Source organism: Telopea speciosissima, chromosome 8, assembly GCF_018873765.1.
Source record: "Telopea speciosissima isolate NSW1024214 ecotype Mountain lineage chromosome 8, Tspe_v1, whole genome shotgun sequence".
Lineage (NCBI taxonomy): Eukaryota > Viridiplantae > Streptophyta > Magnoliopsida > Proteales > Proteaceae > Telopea > Telopea speciosissima.
The window spans coordinates 9,059,088-9,078,961 of record NC_057923.1 but is presented as its reverse complement, the minus strand read 5'-3'; the positions used below and the strand labels follow the sequence as shown (position 1 = coordinate 9,078,961).

General features: G+C 39.5%; 2 protein-coding genes and 1 long non-coding RNA gene across 6 annotated transcripts in view; 1 reads left to right on the top strand and 2 right to left on the bottom strand.

Moving 5' to 3' along the window:
• The window catches only part of LOC122671373 (phospholipid-transporting ATPase 3-like), a 91,157-nt gene extending 88,102 nt beyond the window's left edge, over positions 1-3,055 (bottom strand). Inside the window, exon 1 of one of the 2 annotated variants that reach the window (XM_043868542.1) lies at positions 2,851-3,055. In XM_043868542.1, coding sequence (XP_043724477.1) covers positions 2,851-3,045 — 195 coding nt within the window. In that variant the 5' untranslated portion in view covers positions 3,046-3,055. The remainder of the gene's footprint in view (positions 1-2,850) is intronic. The other variant, XM_043868543.1, reaches the window with a different exon arrangement.
• A 4,469-nt stretch (positions 3,056-7,524) lies between these two features.
• The window catches only part of LOC122670775 (phosphatidylinositol 4-kinase alpha 1-like), a 90,373-nt gene continuing 78,023 nt past the window's right edge, over positions 7,525-19,874 (bottom strand). For all 3 annotated transcript variants that reach the window (XM_043867756.1, XM_043867758.1, XM_043867757.1), the window contains 3 exons: positions 9,010-9,218; positions 8,195-8,356; positions 7,525-8,037 (listed from right to left, as the gene is read on the bottom strand). In XM_043867756.1, coding sequence (XP_043723691.1) covers positions 7,779-8,037; positions 8,195-8,356; positions 9,010-9,218 — 630 coding nt within the window. In that variant the 3' untranslated portion in view covers positions 7,525-7,778. The remainder of the gene's footprint in view (positions 8,038-8,194; positions 8,357-9,009; positions 9,219-19,874) is intronic.
• LOC122670776 lies at positions 14,088-14,494 on the top strand. The gene is made up of 2 exons (XR_006334250.1): positions 14,088-14,270; positions 14,370-14,494. It is a non-coding gene; the product is annotated as an uncharacterized LOC122670776 (long non-coding RNA).

The window sequence follows — 19,874 nt, the reverse complement described above, 5'->3', positions numbered from 1 at the left end:
GAGACATCCTGCTCTAGTTGTGGCAGCTTGAAGGTTAGTTTTTTATTTCTATAATTGCTCTGTGCTGGGGAGGAAACATAGAGGGATGTGGGGCTGAACGGTGGCAAGGAGCATGGTGGGGTGGCGGAGAAGGTGCGGTGGGTGGGGGGTTCGCGCGGGGGAGAGATTGAGCTGGCGAGGGCAGGGAGCATGGTGGGATGGGGTGAGGTGGGGAGGGGTGGCAAAGAGAGAGGGGCTGGATTGCAAGGGAAGCAAGTAGTGACGGCGGCAACGGCGGTAGTGGTGGTTGGGGTCAAGGTTGGAAGTGAAAGTGGAGGTAAAGGTGGGATCAAGGGTGGGAGTGGGGTTGAGGGGCAAACTTGGAAAAATATTTATTTTGGAGCATGACTAATCTAATGAGGCACCCCAAACATCAATTTTCAAAGAATGAGTACCTCTAAGGTGGGCTGAGGAATGCAGGGTAAGAAGGTGGTGATGGCAACAACAGCGGTGGTGGTGGTTGGGGTCAGGGTTGGAAGTGGAGGTCGAGGTGAAGGTGGGGTCATAGGTGGGGTTGAGAGGGGCAAACTTGGAAATATATTCATTTTGGAGCAGGACTAATCTAATGAGGCACCCCAAACGTCACTTTTCAAAGAATGGGTACTTCAAACATTCTTTTCACAAAGATTGGGCACCTCAGGTGTAATTTACCCTTTGTTATTTTTAATCTAATGGTTTGAAAGTGCAATCATGCTTAAATAGGCTTGCCCTAAAGTTTCAGGGCAATATTCAAATGTTTGAACATTGAAATAAAAACTGAAATGTGCAAATTTTGCCGTTTCGTGAAATATTTTGGTTCCAATCAGGGTCCAAACCCTGGTTGAAATTGAATTATTTAACATTGTTACACATCCTTCTTCCACAAGAAGTCAGACTATATCTTGTCCAACTTGAGAGTAACCTTGGAATATCTACAGAACAAGGTTGACCCATTGAGGATCTTATACTTAATATCATCCATTGGCATTTGGTAAAGCCCCACTTTACCAGGTTCCATTAATTTTCATAGGATCTTGAACCAAGCAGTGTTTCAGCCTTCATCAATTGACTGCAAAATAGAGACTACAGATTTAACAGTGTACTGCTCATTTACAGCTTCTTCCATATCCAGACATCAGTGTCAGATTAATTAATCTGAAAGTTGCCATCTGATTTAGCATATCCGGAAGGTTGTTGGACTGTTGAAACTCCCAGTGATTTCACCTCATGTTCAGCATTGGATCCCCACTCTGAGTGCCAGTTACCAGATCAAAACACTACTCAAAATATTGGTTCCACCGAAGGTGATCCTGTACAGATTAGGAGGGGCAAACTGAAAAGAAACTTTGCCACTCCACCTGTCCTGTCAGAAACTACAAAACTCCTAATATTAATATTCACTTGATTAAGATTTCTTCCATGGATTTGATGATGTTACTTACGATGCCTCTCCACACACTGGTACTTTAAGGGTGGTCCACAAGGACGGATTACACGTTTTTTTTAGTAATTGCTCTTATTCTTTCCCTAGTGGCAAAAGAACCAAAGTTTAGGGGATCTGTGAGTGTTCTTTTCGTGTTTTAGTATTTTGATATTGGTATTGATAGTTTCTACAGGCTAAAACCAGGCTATTCCTCCCCTTTGGCTGCTGTTTTTCTACTTTATAATTGCTGTTAAGCAATGCTACGCTCCATGATTACTACTAGTGTTAGGACACCGTCTCTTCTAATATCTAAATTCCATATGTGCTGTAACAGATATCCTTCTTCTTAGGTTAGTATTAGTTTACTTAAGTTATGAATCCGAGATTATATCACTCAGTCATGGATCTGTCAGGAAGAGCATAACCTGTTTTTCGAATCTGGAAGGCAGATCAGTCATGCAGTAAGTGTTTTCTTTTTCTTTTCAACCATCAATGGAGAAATTTTATTAGAAAAGGAGAGAAAAAGAAATAGACAAACACAGACTACAGAAATGAAACTCCCCACCCACAACCAAATCAAATTGCCTCAACATCAAAGCGATCGGGAATATCCATCCTCCTAAAGAAAGCTGGGTCAAATCCCAATGCTCCGTAGAAGGCCACTAAACCTCGGCAATTTCAATTCTTTGAAGAGCAATTTATGATCAAGTTTAGTCGCGGAATCTAAAATTTGGTGGAGTATCAATTGGATTTGCTCTTTGGTGGTTCTAGAAATTGAAAGTGTTGCAGATGTTGCATTGTCTTTGATATAACAATGCTTATCGGATTAAAGTGAAGTTTAATTATCCTGATTAATTAGCATTGATCTAAACTCAGCTAAATTTGGATTTTCTTTTAAGCAAATAAGCCAGTGAGGTATCACCAGAATTAACATCAACAGCGTTACCTGTCACAGCCACCAAATTCAGACTGGCATCCTTCTAATTTGATAAGTTGATGATATATCACATCTTGATCATGTATAAGAAAATTGCATTCAGCAAATCTTATTCACAATAGGCAAGAATAGGAGTGTTATATCTATTGCTGTTTAAGAATCTATGTCAATACAGAATACCTGAATCATGTCCACATTTTATAGACCGAATTCTTGCCTTTCTTTTTTCCTTTCTTTTCTTGAGTGGTTCTATACAATTAATTATTAACCTGTACCATACCCTTTCTACCACAATTCAGTCAAAAGTTTATCAAGCTCTTCAAAAACGTCCAGGATTCACCAACCCATTGTCAATTGAAATGTCAAACTATTTCCTGAACAGTGCTTGAATGGATAAAAGATGGAACAAGGAGAACAGATCGTGAAGAAGGAAAAAATAAATGAGATCGGTGAGGGATAGAATAGTACCAACCTTGAACCTAACGATAAGATTGGCATCTCGATCATTGCAGTAGATGGTGCGGTGACCAGGGGCCTGGGGTTGGATCCGACCAAGACGAACAGTACGAGAAGAAGGTTGATGCTCGTTCATATTGGAGAGCCTTGTGAACCCTCCAAGCCCTCGAATTTGTGACCTCGATGACCTAATCCTATCCCACCCTCTCATTTTCGGTTCTCTGAAAATATGCCGGAAGGAACAAAAAACGAGAAAGCAATCGAGAGAGAGAAAGAGAGAGTGATGAGGAGCAGTTAACGGAATTCGATTGGTTAACACTGCAATACGTTTCTCGCCGTTCTCCTTTCCATTAATTTGAGTTTTGAACTTTCAATTTCTCTCAGTGGGCCATCACATGGACCGTGGTAGTCCAACAATCCTAATTCCTATTCTTACCAATAATAACCAGGGAAGGCCATAGTTTTTGTTTTTTTTTTTATATAGATTTTCTTCTGCCAGTGCAGATTTAATTATAGGATTATAATTGCTTACACGGTATAGACTTTAATACATTTAAATGAAAAATTATACTTTCCAATTCCCTAAAGCTCGGCAGTCTGGCAGTGTTGGATGGAGATGTTGACATGTGACAATTTGGACATTCAACGGTCCGAGCTCGTTGACTATGTGGAGCTTGGACCATTGGATGTCCGAGCTACCATGTGTCCGCATCTCCACCTAACACTGTCGCACTATCGCACTGTCGAGATTTAAGAATTGGAAAAGATGATAATCTTGATTTAATCCTCTCTAATTCTCTAAAGATGCTTTGTATCTGAGAGCTCGACATCTGGTAGATGTGACATCCAATAGTCCGAGCTAGATTGATCCTGTTTTTTTTTTTTGGGTTGATGATCTCTGTTTCGCAGCGCAGCCTGCGCCTAAACACATGGTGCTGCCATTCAAGGGCAGGGTGGTTATTTTGCCCACCCCCATGTATCTAGATGCAGCCTATGCCCCCAGCACAGAGAACATTTGGGCTTCTTTTTTTTTTACTTCTCGAGTTCAATACAATTGGATGTTATGCTTGCTAGGTGTCGAACTCTCAACTCCCAACTACACCGCACTACAACTTTAAGGAATTAAAGACGATTCGTTTCCATTTTTAATCTGCGTAACCGCGTGTCGCTCGCCTAAATTCTTCAATTAACACCCCCTTTAAAAGAAAAAAAAAATTCTTATTTATAGTTCATATAATCTTTTATTTTCTTCTAATAAATTGTTGTTTTTTTTTTTTTTTTGAGATCGTGACACGGTATTGCTGCGAATATACGATTTTCATTGCAAACGCGCGCATTCATTATGGATTCATTCACGGGCCCATGAGCCCATCAGTCTATGGTCTTTGGTGGTTCTGTTTATTTTTTATTTTTTTGTCAAAACTCTCAAAGGGTGCTTCTGCTTCAGCTAATGCCCAATTTGATAACACTGTTAGTGGAATGCTTCTTGTACTTTCTTTGTGCATTTCCATGACTGGACTGGGCTTTGAAGTAAAATGGAGAAATTTTTGAGTCCGGATCAGCTACCCACATTGGGTGATCTCTACCCACATGATGAGAACCACTCAAAAAGAATCTCCATATCTCTGATCCCTAGATTCTGTTTGGTTGGTTATCACTCCCAATTCGCAAAGCAAATTGATCTTGTGATGGCCCCCTCTCTCTCTCTATCAACTGTTTTTTTTTCTTGCAGAAGTGCTCCTCAAGAGAAGAAAAAAAACACTTGTAGAAGGCTCTACACTAAAAGCAAGTGGATCATTTGGTTGCAAGGGAAATTGAAGGGTAGAGAAGGGAAATTTCAAACATAAAAAAAAAACTTTTGTAATCATTAATTCACATGATTATATCACTAATTTTAAATTATTCTATGTTTGATTATAAAATTTAACTTTATTTTGCATCTAATTTTTTTTAGATTTGAAAAGTAAAATAAAAATTACATCTAAAAAAATATCATTCCTAAATATGGTTAGAAATTTAAGTCGTTTAGACAATCATGTTGAATAATTATTACAAAAGTTTCTTTTTTAAACTTGAAATTTTCCATTTTGCTTCCCTTCCCATTTTTGTAGTCATTATCTAAGATGATTGTCCAAAGTTTATAGTACTTTAGGAATAATACTTTTTGGATGTGATTTTTATTTTACTTTTAAATCCAAGGGATTTGGAAGCAAAGTAAAGTGAAATTTAATAATCAAATAATGAGGTAATGACATAAACATATGAGTAATAAGTATAAGAAAATTTCACTTCCCTTTTCCTCTAATTCCCTTTGCAACCTAACAAAGCATTCTTTTCCCCAATCCACCTCCCGGTCAAATGGGCCTATCATCAAAGTTGGGTCTAGTTAACGAGCTGACGCAAACAACCACTAGTTCAGTTCGTTGGTGGCTTCCCAGTTGAGTGTATTCCCCCCAGGAGGTCAATGGATCAACTCTCCTGATTTATCAAAAAAGGCCAGAATTAAAGTCACGAGGTCCATAAGTAAAGGAATAGGCGGGCAAAGTTTTCAGAATCTTTAATTAACTGCCAAATTTATTTAAGGATCATACTCGCGTCTTTGTGTGCTAATCAAGGCGGAAGATGGGCTACCGTCGACAATCCTCATCGCTCTTGACGATGGATCTATTCTGGAACAAAAGGTGGCTTGTAAGGTGTTCAGTCATGGTGATCGATATTGCCCTATTGCTATTGTCAAGCAAATACCCAAATCGACTACACAATGTCATGACACAACGAGGGAAGATCGTCACTAGAAGGAACCAAATAGACCATGCCAAAGGTAAACGACCACCACCTGTGGATTTCGATGCTGCACCATCTCCCGAACCTATGGCTCCGACCGGCACACACTTCATCGAACACATGCCATACCACAACTGCAAACAAGAGTGGACAGCCCACGTCCATGGCACATGATGACGTGGAACGTGGAAAGGAGGCAGAACGTGGTAAGGAGTCAGTTAAGAACTTGCATGTATCACCTATTAATCGCTCCACACACGAAGTCACTACTCAATCTGGGTTGAACCCAACTATCAACCAAACAATATCAGATGTGGCCATGAATAACTATAACGGATCATCGAAGTTGTCACATGTTGGATAGAATGGGCCCCAAGGAGTGCGGGACATTCAATTGTCATGACCTCAGTTCATGTCATGACTCATTCCATTGATGACAATGCTGGGTGGCATGGGTCTCCCTCCATAGCGAACAATAGTGGGAATCGATTTGCAATATTACAGGAGACTGACTCAACCGGCAATGTGACAGTGGATGTCGATGCCATCACTTCAGCACTGCACGAAAGAGACAGGAGCCTGTGTCAGAGCAACCCCCAATGCATCACTCAAGATCACCCATCACTCAATGATTAAGTTGGGTATATGGAACACCCGGGAGACTCGTGTGAAGACGTCCAACTCCGACATTTTTGGTCGTATGTTTAATGGACGATGGAAGTTTTCTTTCTGGGCTTCTTCGATGAGGGAATGCTTCTGTATCTGTATTTTCATACATCATGTTAGAGAGGTTAAAGCCGTGTTGACTTTTTGGCTGGATTTCTTTACTCTTGCCAGGAAATCCGTCTATGTATATATAGTCTCCCAAAGGGTTTTTCAGCTCTAATACGCGATGATGCCAATGGGAAGAAATTTTTTAGAATGACCATCCATGTATTCTTTCTCTAATTAATATAAATTCTCTATTGTTCCATACTAATATTATTTATGAAGCCGAAATTTATTAATTTCAATATCTTTACATATGCTGTCTTCCATTTAGAGCAGAGTGAGAAAGGAAAAGTTACCAATAAGTGGAAAATTTGGTTATTTGGTTGCATTTTCTTGAAAGCATTAGTGTGAAAAAAATATATTTCTTTTAAATAATAATCCCTCTTTTTGCATCACACTTATTAATATTGTAAAATATTTAAAAAAAAAAAACCAATGAGATGTCATGTATGGTTCGTCTGTCCCTTTCTCAAGGTGGTTAATAAACTAAAGATCTTGCACAACCAAGCAACAATAATATTTTTTTGGGGAAGGGATTCATGTGCGGCTGTGCGCATGCGCGGCCTGCATTAAATACAACTATGGAATTCTTAATACAGTGGGGCAAGGGTGATTCATTACTTGCTCAGTGAAATTCTTACTCTGGTTCCAAACCAGTGGAAGTCTCTCTTAAAGCCTGATACTTTTTAGAGATATTTTACTTTTTCCCTTAAACCAAACATTGGAAAATGTTTCAACAAGTAAAATTTTCAGATGTAAATTCTACATCGAAACAAACGGAACCATAGCGAACAAGCCTTCCCTAAAAAATATATACCATATGCCATATTGTAGTTCTCATAGACGATATGGTGCCTTGGACATCAAACCTGATTTTCAAGAGCAAAATACATTTTTTCTCTTCCAATTGATGCAAATTTCCACTAGTGGCTGTTTTATTGGTATTACAGGAAACATTACCTCTCAAGCCATGGCCAATTTTCCGGTAAACCAATTTGATATAGTACCAAAAAGAAACAAAAAATTGTATTAACGGTCACATTTAATGGGGCATTCCCCTCCACCACAAAAAAATATGCCCTCTTATGGAGGGGGAAACGGGAAGGGGTGGGGGGAGGAAGAAAGGGGAACAAAAAAAAGAACCTAACATTTTTCTATTGATAAATTGGAGTTACAAGGTACAGACTTTGTATTTCAACAGAACTCAGGACATAATCCCATTACAAGGAACTGTTGGTTCTTTCGGGTGTTTTCACATTTACAATCTTTTTTAGAATTGTCAAATAGAAAACCTCCCAAGAAAAATTCTTTCTACAAAGTAACGGGTTAACAATGATGAGATACACTTAGCAACAAACAATAAGTACAGTGAGTGTGGTCGATAAGCTTCTACTTTTCAATGCCCTGCTGCAAATACTGTATTAAATCGTAGCCTGCAGTAGTCCACTTGTTGTAGGCATCAACACAGGTTTTAATCATGAAATTAGCAGCTTCACGTTCACTCATCTCGGGATGGAGTCTCTTGCGTAGATTTCCTATGGGGTCTCCCCGGCTGAAGCAAGGTAGTCCACTGTCAACCATCATCAGTACTGTGTTGATGATCCCATTCATATGACGTCGCGCAGCTAGGTACCCTTTCACACACAAGCTGCAGATATTGTACCAATCATAACAAACAGCACTAAGATCTGAGTGGCACTTTAGTCCAATGAATCAGTAAGTTACTCCAGAGAATGTTTCTGTGCATTTGTGTGTGTGTGTGTGTGTGTGTGTGAGAGAGAGAGAGAGAGAGAGAGAGAGATTACCTTACAAAGTGTTGCCAGGTTTCACTTTTCATCACCCCAGATGGGTCAAGCAATTGTGTCATCTCATGGCTCAGCTTAAAATGAGCACTTTCAAAACGCATATTGCCACCAGGGGAAGTTTCCAAGATAAAACCAAAATCAATGTGTACAAGCCTGCCAACACTGCATGAAACAAAAAATTGAGTAAACTTACCATCCAAGTAGCCAGGGGACAGAAACAAATGTCCTTGGTGGTTTTATATATCCCGAAGACGGTCTCGCTTGACCTCCACATCTCAATACTGCCAGGAGTATAGCTGTGTGGATAATATAATGTATATAACATACTTTTAGGCTCATCTGGTTGTACATAAAAGGATGAAATGTGATGTAAAACATTTTAGAAGAAATGACCAATAGTTCGGGAGAAAATAGTAACCTTTTCAAAAGTAGCTGAAACTTTCAGTAAATTTTCAACTTTGTCACATTTTTCTACTAAAATGAAAATAAGTTGCTTAGTTAGTTACACAATTAATGTTGGTAATGATCAGAAAGCTTCCAATTTGTTCTCTAAATTCTATAATTGCAATATTTTATAACCAATAACATGGAGCCTTAGGGTCTTCTTAAACTAATTTTATTTCTAATAATATATTAAACCTTTTAAAATTATATAACATAAAGACCCAGAGTGGTGACTATAGCCATGTCTGCCTTGTTGAAGCAGTAAATAGGCACTTCCAAATTATCAACATTGTCAAGGATCCTGCAAACCCCCCCCCCCCCCCCAATGCTCTCTCATCCACATACACAAAGTCAAGTAAGATTTGACATACTTGTCAAAAAGAAGATTCCCATTATGACGATCCTTTGGTTGAAGTAAGAGGCTGGCAACTGCATAACCAGCACTGCTAATTATGAAATTATCACGGGCAGCTTCAAAACTGGCGGAGCCAACAGGCCCATAGTCTTGTTGAAAAATTTCATACAATCCACCATCAGTGGTTTCACCCATCTGGCTTCTGCTCCGTGTTTTAGGGACAACCTGCAAGTGCAAACCTGAAATGAATGCAATACTAAAAACACCTACCAGCAAATCTCATAGAGCACCACATGTATAGAAATATGGATTAGTCTAAGGTGGATCCAGCCCCCTCCAGCCAGAAAGGACCATCTTGTCCATTTCTGGTGAGTGCAGAAATTGTTATGTACATGTATTGCAGGGGTATTTTTGTATTTCTCCTGCAGTACAGTTGGCGGTGATGTTCTTTGTTAGTGATCACAATAGGGGAGAGTGTCTCTATCATGATATGTTAGCTTAGTTAGTAGTTTGCTGTTAGTTTAACTCTTACTTCTATTTCTCTTGTAATTAGACATTGATTGTTAGTAGGATTCCGACTCTCTCTGTAACACCGCACATGCATGTCATGATTATTTTATTGATATTTAGATGGAATTGAATATTTTTATACTTCTGTGAATATTTTATTAATATTTGTATTATGGTAGAAATGCCCTATTGTTCTTTGGTATTATTTATATGATTTTATATTTAATGAGTCTTAGTGCTGCTGGAGCAGTGAATTAAAAGGAAATTAAGAAGAAACAGAGAAGTTGAGTCAAAGGTGAGAGATCCATGACTATGTACTATAATACAGTGTATATATGTTGTGTGAGGGAAGCATGGGTATGAATTGTATGATGTAATGTGTTTATTGACTAATGCTTGATCTATATATTGTTATATACTTATATGAATAAACGCCATGGGAATGCTTAAAGTGTTTACTTGATAATATTTGGATGTTGTATGAAGTATGACATGAGATGTTTATATGAAATGATATGCACATGATTTATGAATATGATATGAATCTAATAAATGCCATGCAATGAAATATGTATGAGAACGATTTCACATGTTATGCCAGGAGAAAGTAATGAATGATTATGAAATGAAACGGGTAATGAAGAGATGGAAGTAAAAGAATGAAAGAGAAGTATGTATGTATGGTTAATGGTAACTTTGTAAACCATCCTTGTGGCCACCGTCCCATTTCCAGTAAGGGATTATGTATTAGATGAGGGCCGGATGATGAGTAGGACCACATCCGCCCCAGGGCTCCAGTCGCTTGGAACAAGGTGTAGATATGGTCTACAATGAACTAGAGTTTGTCCTCCTCCAGGCATAGTTGTCAAGGTGTCGCCTAGGCGCCGCCTTGGCGTCCAGGCGGAAACCCATGTATTAAGCGAGCCTACGCTTAACAAGACTCGTGAATGGCGGCCGACTTGACCATCTAGGCGTCACCTAGGCGGTTAAAGCGACGCTATGAGGGCAAGGCAGACGTCAATATGGAGAGTGTATTTGTTTTTTGATTTTTTTCATGCAATTATATATTATTCTTTTTGTTTAATTGGTATTGGTTGGTGTATAATTATCTCACGTACGCTGCTACATGGGATAAATAGCTTTTACAACTAAAAATCTAAAATCCCTAAATTCCTAAAGGTTAAAACTTAAAACGTAAAAGGCTAAAAGCCTTTAACTTCTTCTCTAAGAAATTAAAAGTAAAACCCTCGACTCCTCTATACAAAAGGTTGTGCGACACTGCAACCTTCCTCCTTCCTTTCCGGCTTTGGCAACGGCAACTCGACTCAGGCAAAGGCAAAGTTTCCTCCTACCTCTCGAGTCCTCTGCGCAAAAGGCGAAGCTTCCTCCTCCTCCTACCTTTACGGCAAGGTAAGTCTCTACTCCCTATGCTTCTTCTTCTCTGTAGCGGTAACTTCTTCTGATCTTCTCTTTTTTTTTTTTTTGCTTGGTAACTTCTATGGTTCTATGATGCTTCTTCTCTGTAGTCTGTAACGGTAACTTCTTGTCTTTTTTTTTTTTGGCTTCATTGCGTTGCAACTTCTATAGTTCTACTTCTATGCTTCTTCTTCTCTGTAGAGTGTAGTCTGTAACGGTAATTTTTTCTTTGTTTTTTTTTTTTTTTTTGTTTGGTAACTTCTATCGATGCTTCTTCTCTATAGTCTGTAACGGTAACTCTCTTTTTTTTTGGTTGGTAACTTCTTTACTTCTTCTGCTTCTTCTTCTCTGTAGCTTGTAATGCCTGCTGCTGCTTTTTTTTTTTTTTTTTGAAGTCAGAATCGTAACTTCTAAGCTTCTTCGCTTCTTCTATGTTGTTTTTTATTTTTTGGCTTGGTAACATGGTTAACTACTGCCTGCTGCTTCTCTGTAACGCACTAACATCCTACTGCTGCTGATGCCGCTTCTTCTCTGTTTTTGTTTTTTTATTGGTTGACTGCTGCTTCTTCTTCTTCTTCTCTGTAGTACTAACAACTACAGCAATTGCTCAAGAGATTTGGTTCTGCTACTTCTTCTCTGCTGCTTTTTTTTTTTTTTTTGGCTTGGTAATGGTATTATAGTAACTTGGTAAACTGCTGCCTGCTGCTTCTCTGTAATGCTCTAACTGCTGCTGCTTCTTCTCTGTTTTTTTTTATTGGTTAACTGCTTACTGCTGTTTCTTCTTCTTCTCTGTAGTACTAAGTACTAACAGTCTAACACTTGCTGCTGCTTCTTCTTCTCTATTTTGATGTTCTCTTTGTAATGGAGAATACCTGAATCACTAAAATAGATAGTCAGATACTAGAAATCTAGAATATTAGATACTGATGTAGCTTCCCTGCTTCTCTAATTTTTTTTTTTCCCTTTGCAATGACATGATGTGATGATGAATTGATGTTAGAGCAATGGATGCTGATGCTGCTGCTTCTTTTTTTTTTCTTTGCAACATTTTTTTCTTTGAAAGTATGAATCAGAGATTCAGAATCATGATGATGAATCAAAATCATGATTTCCTTTTTTTTCTTACCCTTCTTGCTTCTATGTTTTTTCTTTTCCTTTTTTGGTAGTTACTTTTATCCCTTGGCAGTTGGCACATTGCAAGCCTGCAAAGTATTGAATATTGATTCATTACATAATGGATAGCAACGGCGAGGGTGGTAATGTTGGCGTTGCTAGTAGTGGGGCTGATAACGGCAGTACTGCGGGGTATGATCCATTCAAAGACCCAAACAGGAAGGCCAAATCAAATGACCCAGGGTGGAAGTATGGGTATTGGCCTGACCTTACAGACAAAAATCTTGTCAAATGCAATCTGTGCAAAAAATATCTCAGAGGTGGGATTAAAAGGATAAAGCAACATTTGGTGGGTGGATATGGAGATGTTGCGAAGTGCACCAAGACAACTGCAGCAATTGCTCAAGAGATGAATGCAGCTTTAATGCGCAATAGGAAGAAGAAGTTAGTAGATATATTGGATGATGATGATGATCATGAGGGAGGAGGAGCAGTAGAGACACATGTAGAGGTTGAGCAGATACAGTCTCAATCTGGTCCTGGTAGGTCCCAATCTTCTTCCAGAGTTATTCCAAGCTCTAGGAGAGCTGCAAAGAAAAAGAAGAGTGTCATAATTCAGCCACAAGTAAGGGGTCCAATGGATGCTCATGTGAGACGGACCCCTGAACAAGTGGTTGCTGACAGGAGGCTTAAAGATCGTAACCAAACTACAATAGAGAACCAGATGAGATCAGCTGAAGAGAAAAAAAGAGTTGATAATCATATTGTAAATTGGCTTTATGAGTGTGGGATTCCATTCAATGCACTAAAGTCAAGAAGTTTTGAGGTGATGATTGAATCCGTTGCACAGTATGGGTCAGGATATAGGCCCCCTACTTATCATGAGGCGAGGGTGCCTTTGTTAAAGTCAGCAAAGGAGAGAACTACAGAGATGAAAAAGACCTATGAAGGGTATTGGAAGCAGTATGGATGTACACTCATGTCTGATGGGTGGACAGATAAGAAGGGAAGACATTTGATCAACTTCCTTGTCAACTGTCCGGAGGGGGCTTATTTTGTGGGTTCTGTAGATGCATCAAGTTATGTACAAGATGCAAATATGTTGTTTCAATTACTTGATAGCAAGGTAGAAGAAACTGGGGAAGAATATGTTGTGCAAATTGTTACAGATAATGCTTCCAATTATAAAGCAGCTGGTGCATTGTTGATGGAGAAGAGGACTAGGCTCTATTGGACTCCTTGTGCAGCCCACTGCATTGACCTTATGTTGGAAGATATTGGTAACTTGAAGGCATACAAGAAGGTGATAGTGAAGGCTAAGAAAATAACAACATTCATCTACAGACACACACGCCTTCTAGATGCCATGAGAGTTAAAACAAATGGGAGAGATCTGGTGAGGGCTGCTGTAACTAGATTTGCAACTTCATTTCTAACACTCCAGAGCTTATTGAGGCATAAGGATGACTTGAGGCATTTATTTATTTTTGATGAATGGAAGCATTCTAATTTGGCAAAGACAGAGGCAGGAAAGAAAGTGGCTGAAAAGGTCTTTGCTATTACATTTTGGAATGGTGTGGAAGACTGTATTAGAGCATCAAAACCACTTATTGTTGTTTTGAGGATTGTAGATGCTGATGAGAAGCCCGCAGTCTATGTTGCAATGAAAGAGGCTAAAAAGATGATTAAGAAAAATTTTGGGGATAAAGAGAGGTTGTGGAAGAAAGTCATAAATATTGTTAATAGGTGATGGGAGTGTCAGATGGAGCGCCCATTGTATGCTGCTGCATTGTTTCTTAATCCTGGGAAGTTTTTTTAGTATTCAGAAGCTGAGGATTATCAAATGAGACAGACTTTACAAACGGCTTTTAATCAAGTCACTTCAAGATTAGTGCCTGATCCATCTTTACAAGACAAGATATTACATCAGGCTGGTGAATATAGAAATGCTCGAGGTCCTTTTTCGAGCAGTATGGCCATTAGACAACGGACAACTATGAATCCTAGTAAGTAGCTAATTGCCTAATTATTTTATATTATTTAGTTATTTTGTTTGTAGTTTGTACCTACTTTGTATGATATATTAATCCAATTTTTTTCTTATATTTATACTTTACAGTTCTTTGGTGGGATACACATGGAGGTGATGCTTTTGAGCTTTCAAGGATTGCACGGCGTTTACTGGGCCTTTGTTGCACCTCTTCTGGTTGTGAGCGCAACTAGAGCACATTTGATTTTGTAAGTATTTTGTGATTACATTTATATTTTTTATTTTTAGACTTTTAATTTTGTTATTAGTTTATAGAAGAATGACTTGGGATCCTCTATTGAATTCAGATTCACACCAAGAAGAGGAATAGACTAGAACATGAACGTTTGAATGATCTAGTCTATGTTCAATACAATCGCCGCCTTCAAGAAAGATTTCGACAAAGGAGTGAGGAGAATAGAAATTATGATCCCCTGTTGCTTGATGAGCTAGACTGGACTAGTGAGTGGATGGTTAGCCAACCAATGGATGATTTAGTCCATCCCCAGGATGATCTCACATGGGGCGCTACTGATAGAGCAATGGGGGCATCTACATCATTTGAAGGCCAAAACTGAGCAAGGAGAGCTCAACCATCAACCTCTGGAGCAATCAACTCTTACACACGTCGTAATCGAGGGACAGCCCAGACGGCTATTGTTGAAGATGATTCAGGATCAGATGGAGATATGGTAGAAGAGGAAGATGTGAATGACGACAAGGATGTCGTAGATAATTTTGGAGAAAGGGCAAGTGGTTCCATGGAACAACAAGAAGAAGATCATGATCACCTACCAACTGCTAATTTACTTGATGATGATTTTGATTAAATCATTTGACATTTGTATTTGGATATTATGGATATTTTGAGTCTTTGACATTGACACTTAACTTGACTCTTGAAGTCTTGAGTATTTGACTGCTTAAACTAGGATATTTTGAGTCTTTCATATTCTTCGTCTTATTTCTTTTTTCCCCCCTTAATTTGATTTATTTTTTCTTTCTTCTCTATTAATTGTTTTTAACAATTAGCATGCTTACTTGCATTGCTAATTTTCAGGATTGATACATGGAGTCATGGACAACATGAACATCCTGATTCTTGACAGTTGACATCTCTTCAATTTTTTCATTTTCTTGGTAGCATCCTGGTTAAGGTATGCTATGCAACTATGTCTTTTATGAAATGATGATAATAGCACATTTTTATCTAGGACTTAGTGATTATTGATTAGTGATTAGTGATTAATTGATTACTAAATAAGAGAATGTTGATTAGTCATTTGTGATTTTGTGCTATATCTTTTAGTTTTTTAATTAATTTATGATGTTTGATTATTTTGAATTTTTATGTGTCATGTATGATTTTTCATTTTGATGACTTGAGGTGGCTTAAATTTAATTTTTAATGATATAAGGTATGATACTGTGATGCATCATGCCATCATGTATTGACTATTGAGTGTTTTTTTTTGGGGGGGGGGGGGGGAGGGAGAAAACTAACACTAGACCGCCTTTTCCGCTTAGGCGGCCGCTCTACCGCCTAAGCGCTTAGACAGGCCTCCACCGCCTTGGACCGCCATGCCGCCGTGACAACTATGCCTCCAGGGCTATGGTGCCTGGACACATGGGAGTAGACATGTCTAGTGTTATGTTTATAGATGAGGGTTCCTCCCCCAGGGCTCCGGTGACTGGATACACATGAGTAGAGTCCGTCTATATCAGTATGATGCTTATGAAATGAGGGGTCCTCCCCCAGAGCTCCGATGCATGGTGTTGGAACCGCTTCCTCTAAAAGGCCGACCTTATAGGAAAGGGGGAAACAATATGTATATCATACAGGAACTCTAACACAGCAGACTATCCAAAGGGGAACATGGGTGGATAAATAATTTTAACATGTGGCTCGTCTATAATGCTCATCGTATCATCCTCCCTAGGGCTGCAGTGTCTGGGAATACGAGTAGAATAATGATACGAGGTCGACTACTACCCTCAATAGATTGTGCACTACGGTAGTTCACTAAATGGCCAAGACCTAACCTAACTAATTAAGGAATGAATTTCTATGGTTTCTTATATATATCTTTGTATCTATTACTATATCTTTGAATGACAAGCTCCGTGAGAGTCGTCTGAGGTGGTTTGGTCATGTCCATCGGAGGCCTAGGGACACCCCAGTAAGGAAGAGTGATATGATTCCGATTGATGGAGCTAAAAAAGCAAGGGGTATGCCTAAAATAACCATAGGAGAAGTTGTGAGAAAGGACAAGCATAGTCTAGGTCTTGTGCCATGTATGACCTTGGATAGAGTCTATTGGAGGGTAAGGTTTCATGTAGCAGACCCTATTTAGCTGAGATTCACCTAACTTGCTGGGCTATTTCTCTTTCCTCTTTCACTTTTCTTGTATTTTCCTTTCTCATTTTTCTTTTTTCACTGTTCATATCATTTTCTCATTCTTCTCTCTCACTTCACAGTTTTTACCTACATTGTTCGATTGGATCCATGTAGCCGACCCCATTAAGTTGGGATAAGGCTGAGTTTGTTGTTGTACTGTATCTTTGAATGCTTGTGTGTATAGAATCATGTGTACCTCATTGGGAGTAAGCTCACCCCATATATGTTGATATTTTTCAAATGAGGAGGCTTGTACAACTCTGGTGTAAATGAGTAGAGAACCCAAGGTTAGGGCCCAAAAGACATTCTGTGATGTTAAGAACATTGACTTTTTGAATTGTAAAAAACACTTTGGTATATTTGATTCAGACTTTTGTTTATGCATAAATTGTTAGAAGTCATGTAATAGGAATAGTTTAGGAACTAGTCTCATTACTAGTTGTGTTATGTAATTCTGTTCTTTCTTCTTTATTTCCCTTGTACCTCCCTAGGGAGGTGGATGTAATTTTCTCCTTATTATGTTTGAAGTAATATAGGTGTATGGAGAAGTCTCTCCAACACAACCGTATTCACAACATAACATATTCTCTTCTCTCTTCTCTCTTCTCTCTTCTCTCTTCTCTTGACTCCTTCTTCTTCCTCCAACCTCTTCCTCGTCTCCTACTTATCTCCCTAACCTAAATCTAACTTGGTATCAGAGCCTTAGGGTTTGAGAGTCGAATCTATCTCCTTGTTCCCATTCTTTTCTTCTCTTTGAAACCCTAGGGAACAAAGGGTTTCAAGGAGAAGTTCCGTATGTAAGAAACCTGTTGAAAGGAGAATGAAATAGGTTTAGTACAACCTATTCTCAGGTCTGCAACTACTATTTGAGCTTGGAGGAAGCTCCTTGAATGTTTTTGAAGCTTCTCTAGCCACTGCTAGAATTACCGCCTGCTCCATCTTGGAGTTTCTGTCTCTCTCTATCTCGGCAGGGTTTTGGAGCTTGGACTATGTCACTAGAATCGCCCAATAGTGCTGGTGAAGACCCTTGTGCTCCTTCTTGCTTTTTGGAGACTCCATAAGAGTACTATCCTTTTTTCGTGGAGCTCTGTTTTCTGCCCAGGTAAAGCCGAGAATGCTCAACTTCTGGTTTTCTATTGGAATGTATTAGGGTGCAGTTTTTTTCAATTCTGCCTCTGTTTTTCCTTGTATTTGGTTCTCTTTGGGTTGAGTGTGTACTCCCCACTTGGATTGGTACCCTAGTATATGGTCAAGTACCATTTCCCTTACATGATGGTTGGTACAGAGTCTTCTGAGCTTGGTTCGGCTGATTCACAGCCCCCTTCAACAGCTCCTCAATTGGTTTATGAGAACACTCACCAACAGATTTCCTTTGTGAAGCTTGATGGTACTAATTACTTGGATTGGTCACATTCTGTGAGACTTTCCCTTAGAAGTAGAGGAAAACTTGGATATATCACAGGTACTATCAAGGCTCCAGAAGCTGGTTCACCTACTTTTGATAAATGGGAGACTGAAAATTCTACAGTTATGACATGGTTGATCTTCTCCATGAAGCCCGAGATTGGGAGAAGGTTTATAAGGAAAGAAACTGCCAAAGCTATCTGGGATAGTGTCTCTGTGGCCTTTGACAGAGTAGGTGACTCTGCCAAGGTCTATCAGCTCCATCAAAAAATTCACTCAATGAAGCAGGGTGACAACTATTTCTGAGTACTACAGTGCTTTTCTTAGTCTTGTGGAGGAGTATGACCATTACAGGGACCTTCATTTGACCAACCCAGAGGATGAAGCAAAGTTGTATCAGACTCTTGAAAAGGAGCGTGTCTTCTTTTTACTTGGTGGTCTGAACCCTGACTATGAGCCAGTTAGACTCCAGCTGTTAGGCCGGTCTCCCCTTCCCTCTCTTAGTGAGGTCTATAGTCACTTACAAAGTAAAGAGACTCGGCAGCTTACTATGGAACCACCACCAGCATCATCTCATGAGAGGTCAGCCCTCAATTCCAGTTCATTTCGGGACACCCGTGGAGGTGGTAGAGGCCAAGGGCCTAACCGTGAGGAAGCTAGTACTGTAGAGACAGTTGGTGCTAGTGGAGTTGGGCGAGACAGATTTAAATGTGATCATTGTGGACGAACTGGACACACCAAGGATAGGTGTTGGTCTCTCCATAGTCGTCCTCCTGGTACACGTGGTCGTGGAGGCCGTAGACGGGGCGCTCAAGCTCATTCCGCTACGACTGAGGCTGATGCTCCACATGATGACTCCACCTTTATGGATGCAGTGGTTCGCAAGGTCGTGTCACAGTTGAGCACATCTTCTACATCTAGTGTGGCTGGCTCCTCATCATCCTTAGCTTTACAGGTCTCCACCTCAGCTTCTACTGCCGCCCAGTCTTGGGTCATTGACTCTGGTGCCATAGACCACATGAGTGGTATGTCTCATTATAATGATTCCTATATCATTTGCTCTGGTAAGGATAAGGTTAGGGTAGCTGATGGCTCCCTTTCCTCCATCTTTGGTAAGGGTAATATCCCTATGACATCATCTATTTCCCTCACTTCTGTTCTTCATTTCCCTAACCTTTTATCTGTGAGTCATCTAACTAAATCTCTCAACTGTTGTGTCATACTTTTTCCTTGTCACTATCTTTTTCAGGATTTGGTGACGAAGAAGATTATTGGTAGTGGACGTGAGGAGCAAGGCCTCTATCTTTTTTACCCTCTTTTGCCCACAGCTCAATCCTATGTGTGTGGCCATAATGATAGTAGTTCTGTGGATTCTGTTATGTTATGACATCATCGTCTTAGCCATCCATCTTTTGTTGTAATGGGGAAACAATTGCCTCAATTATTTTCTTCTATTGCCTCTTCTCATGTTTTTCAATGTGAACCATGAATGTTTGCCAAACATTGTCGGTCTTCATATCCTTATCATGGTAATAGAACTGTTGCTCCTTTCCATATTATGCATACTGATGTTTGGGTCCTTCCCCTACTACTTCTTTATTTGGCTATCGTTACTTTGTGTCATTTGTTGATGATTTTTCATGTGCTACATGGACTGTTTTTCTGAAGCATAAAAGTGATGTTTGTGATGCCTTTCAGAATTTTTATCAAATGATTCTTACTCAATTTGAGACTCGAATCAAAATTGTTCGATCTGATAAAGGGGGAGAGTTCATGTTTGGAGGCCTTCAAACCTTCTTTACTACTCATGGCATTATCCATCAGCTCGCGTGTGTTGACATGCCCCAACAAAATGGGGTTGCTGAGAGGAAAAATTGCCATCTACTGGAGGTCACCTGTAGTCTCTTGTTTGGCATGCATGTCCCCAAGACCTTCTGGTCCGCGGCTCTTCTCACTGCCTCCTTTCTCATCAACCGTATGCCTATCAAGTTTCTTGCTTTCAAATCTCCCT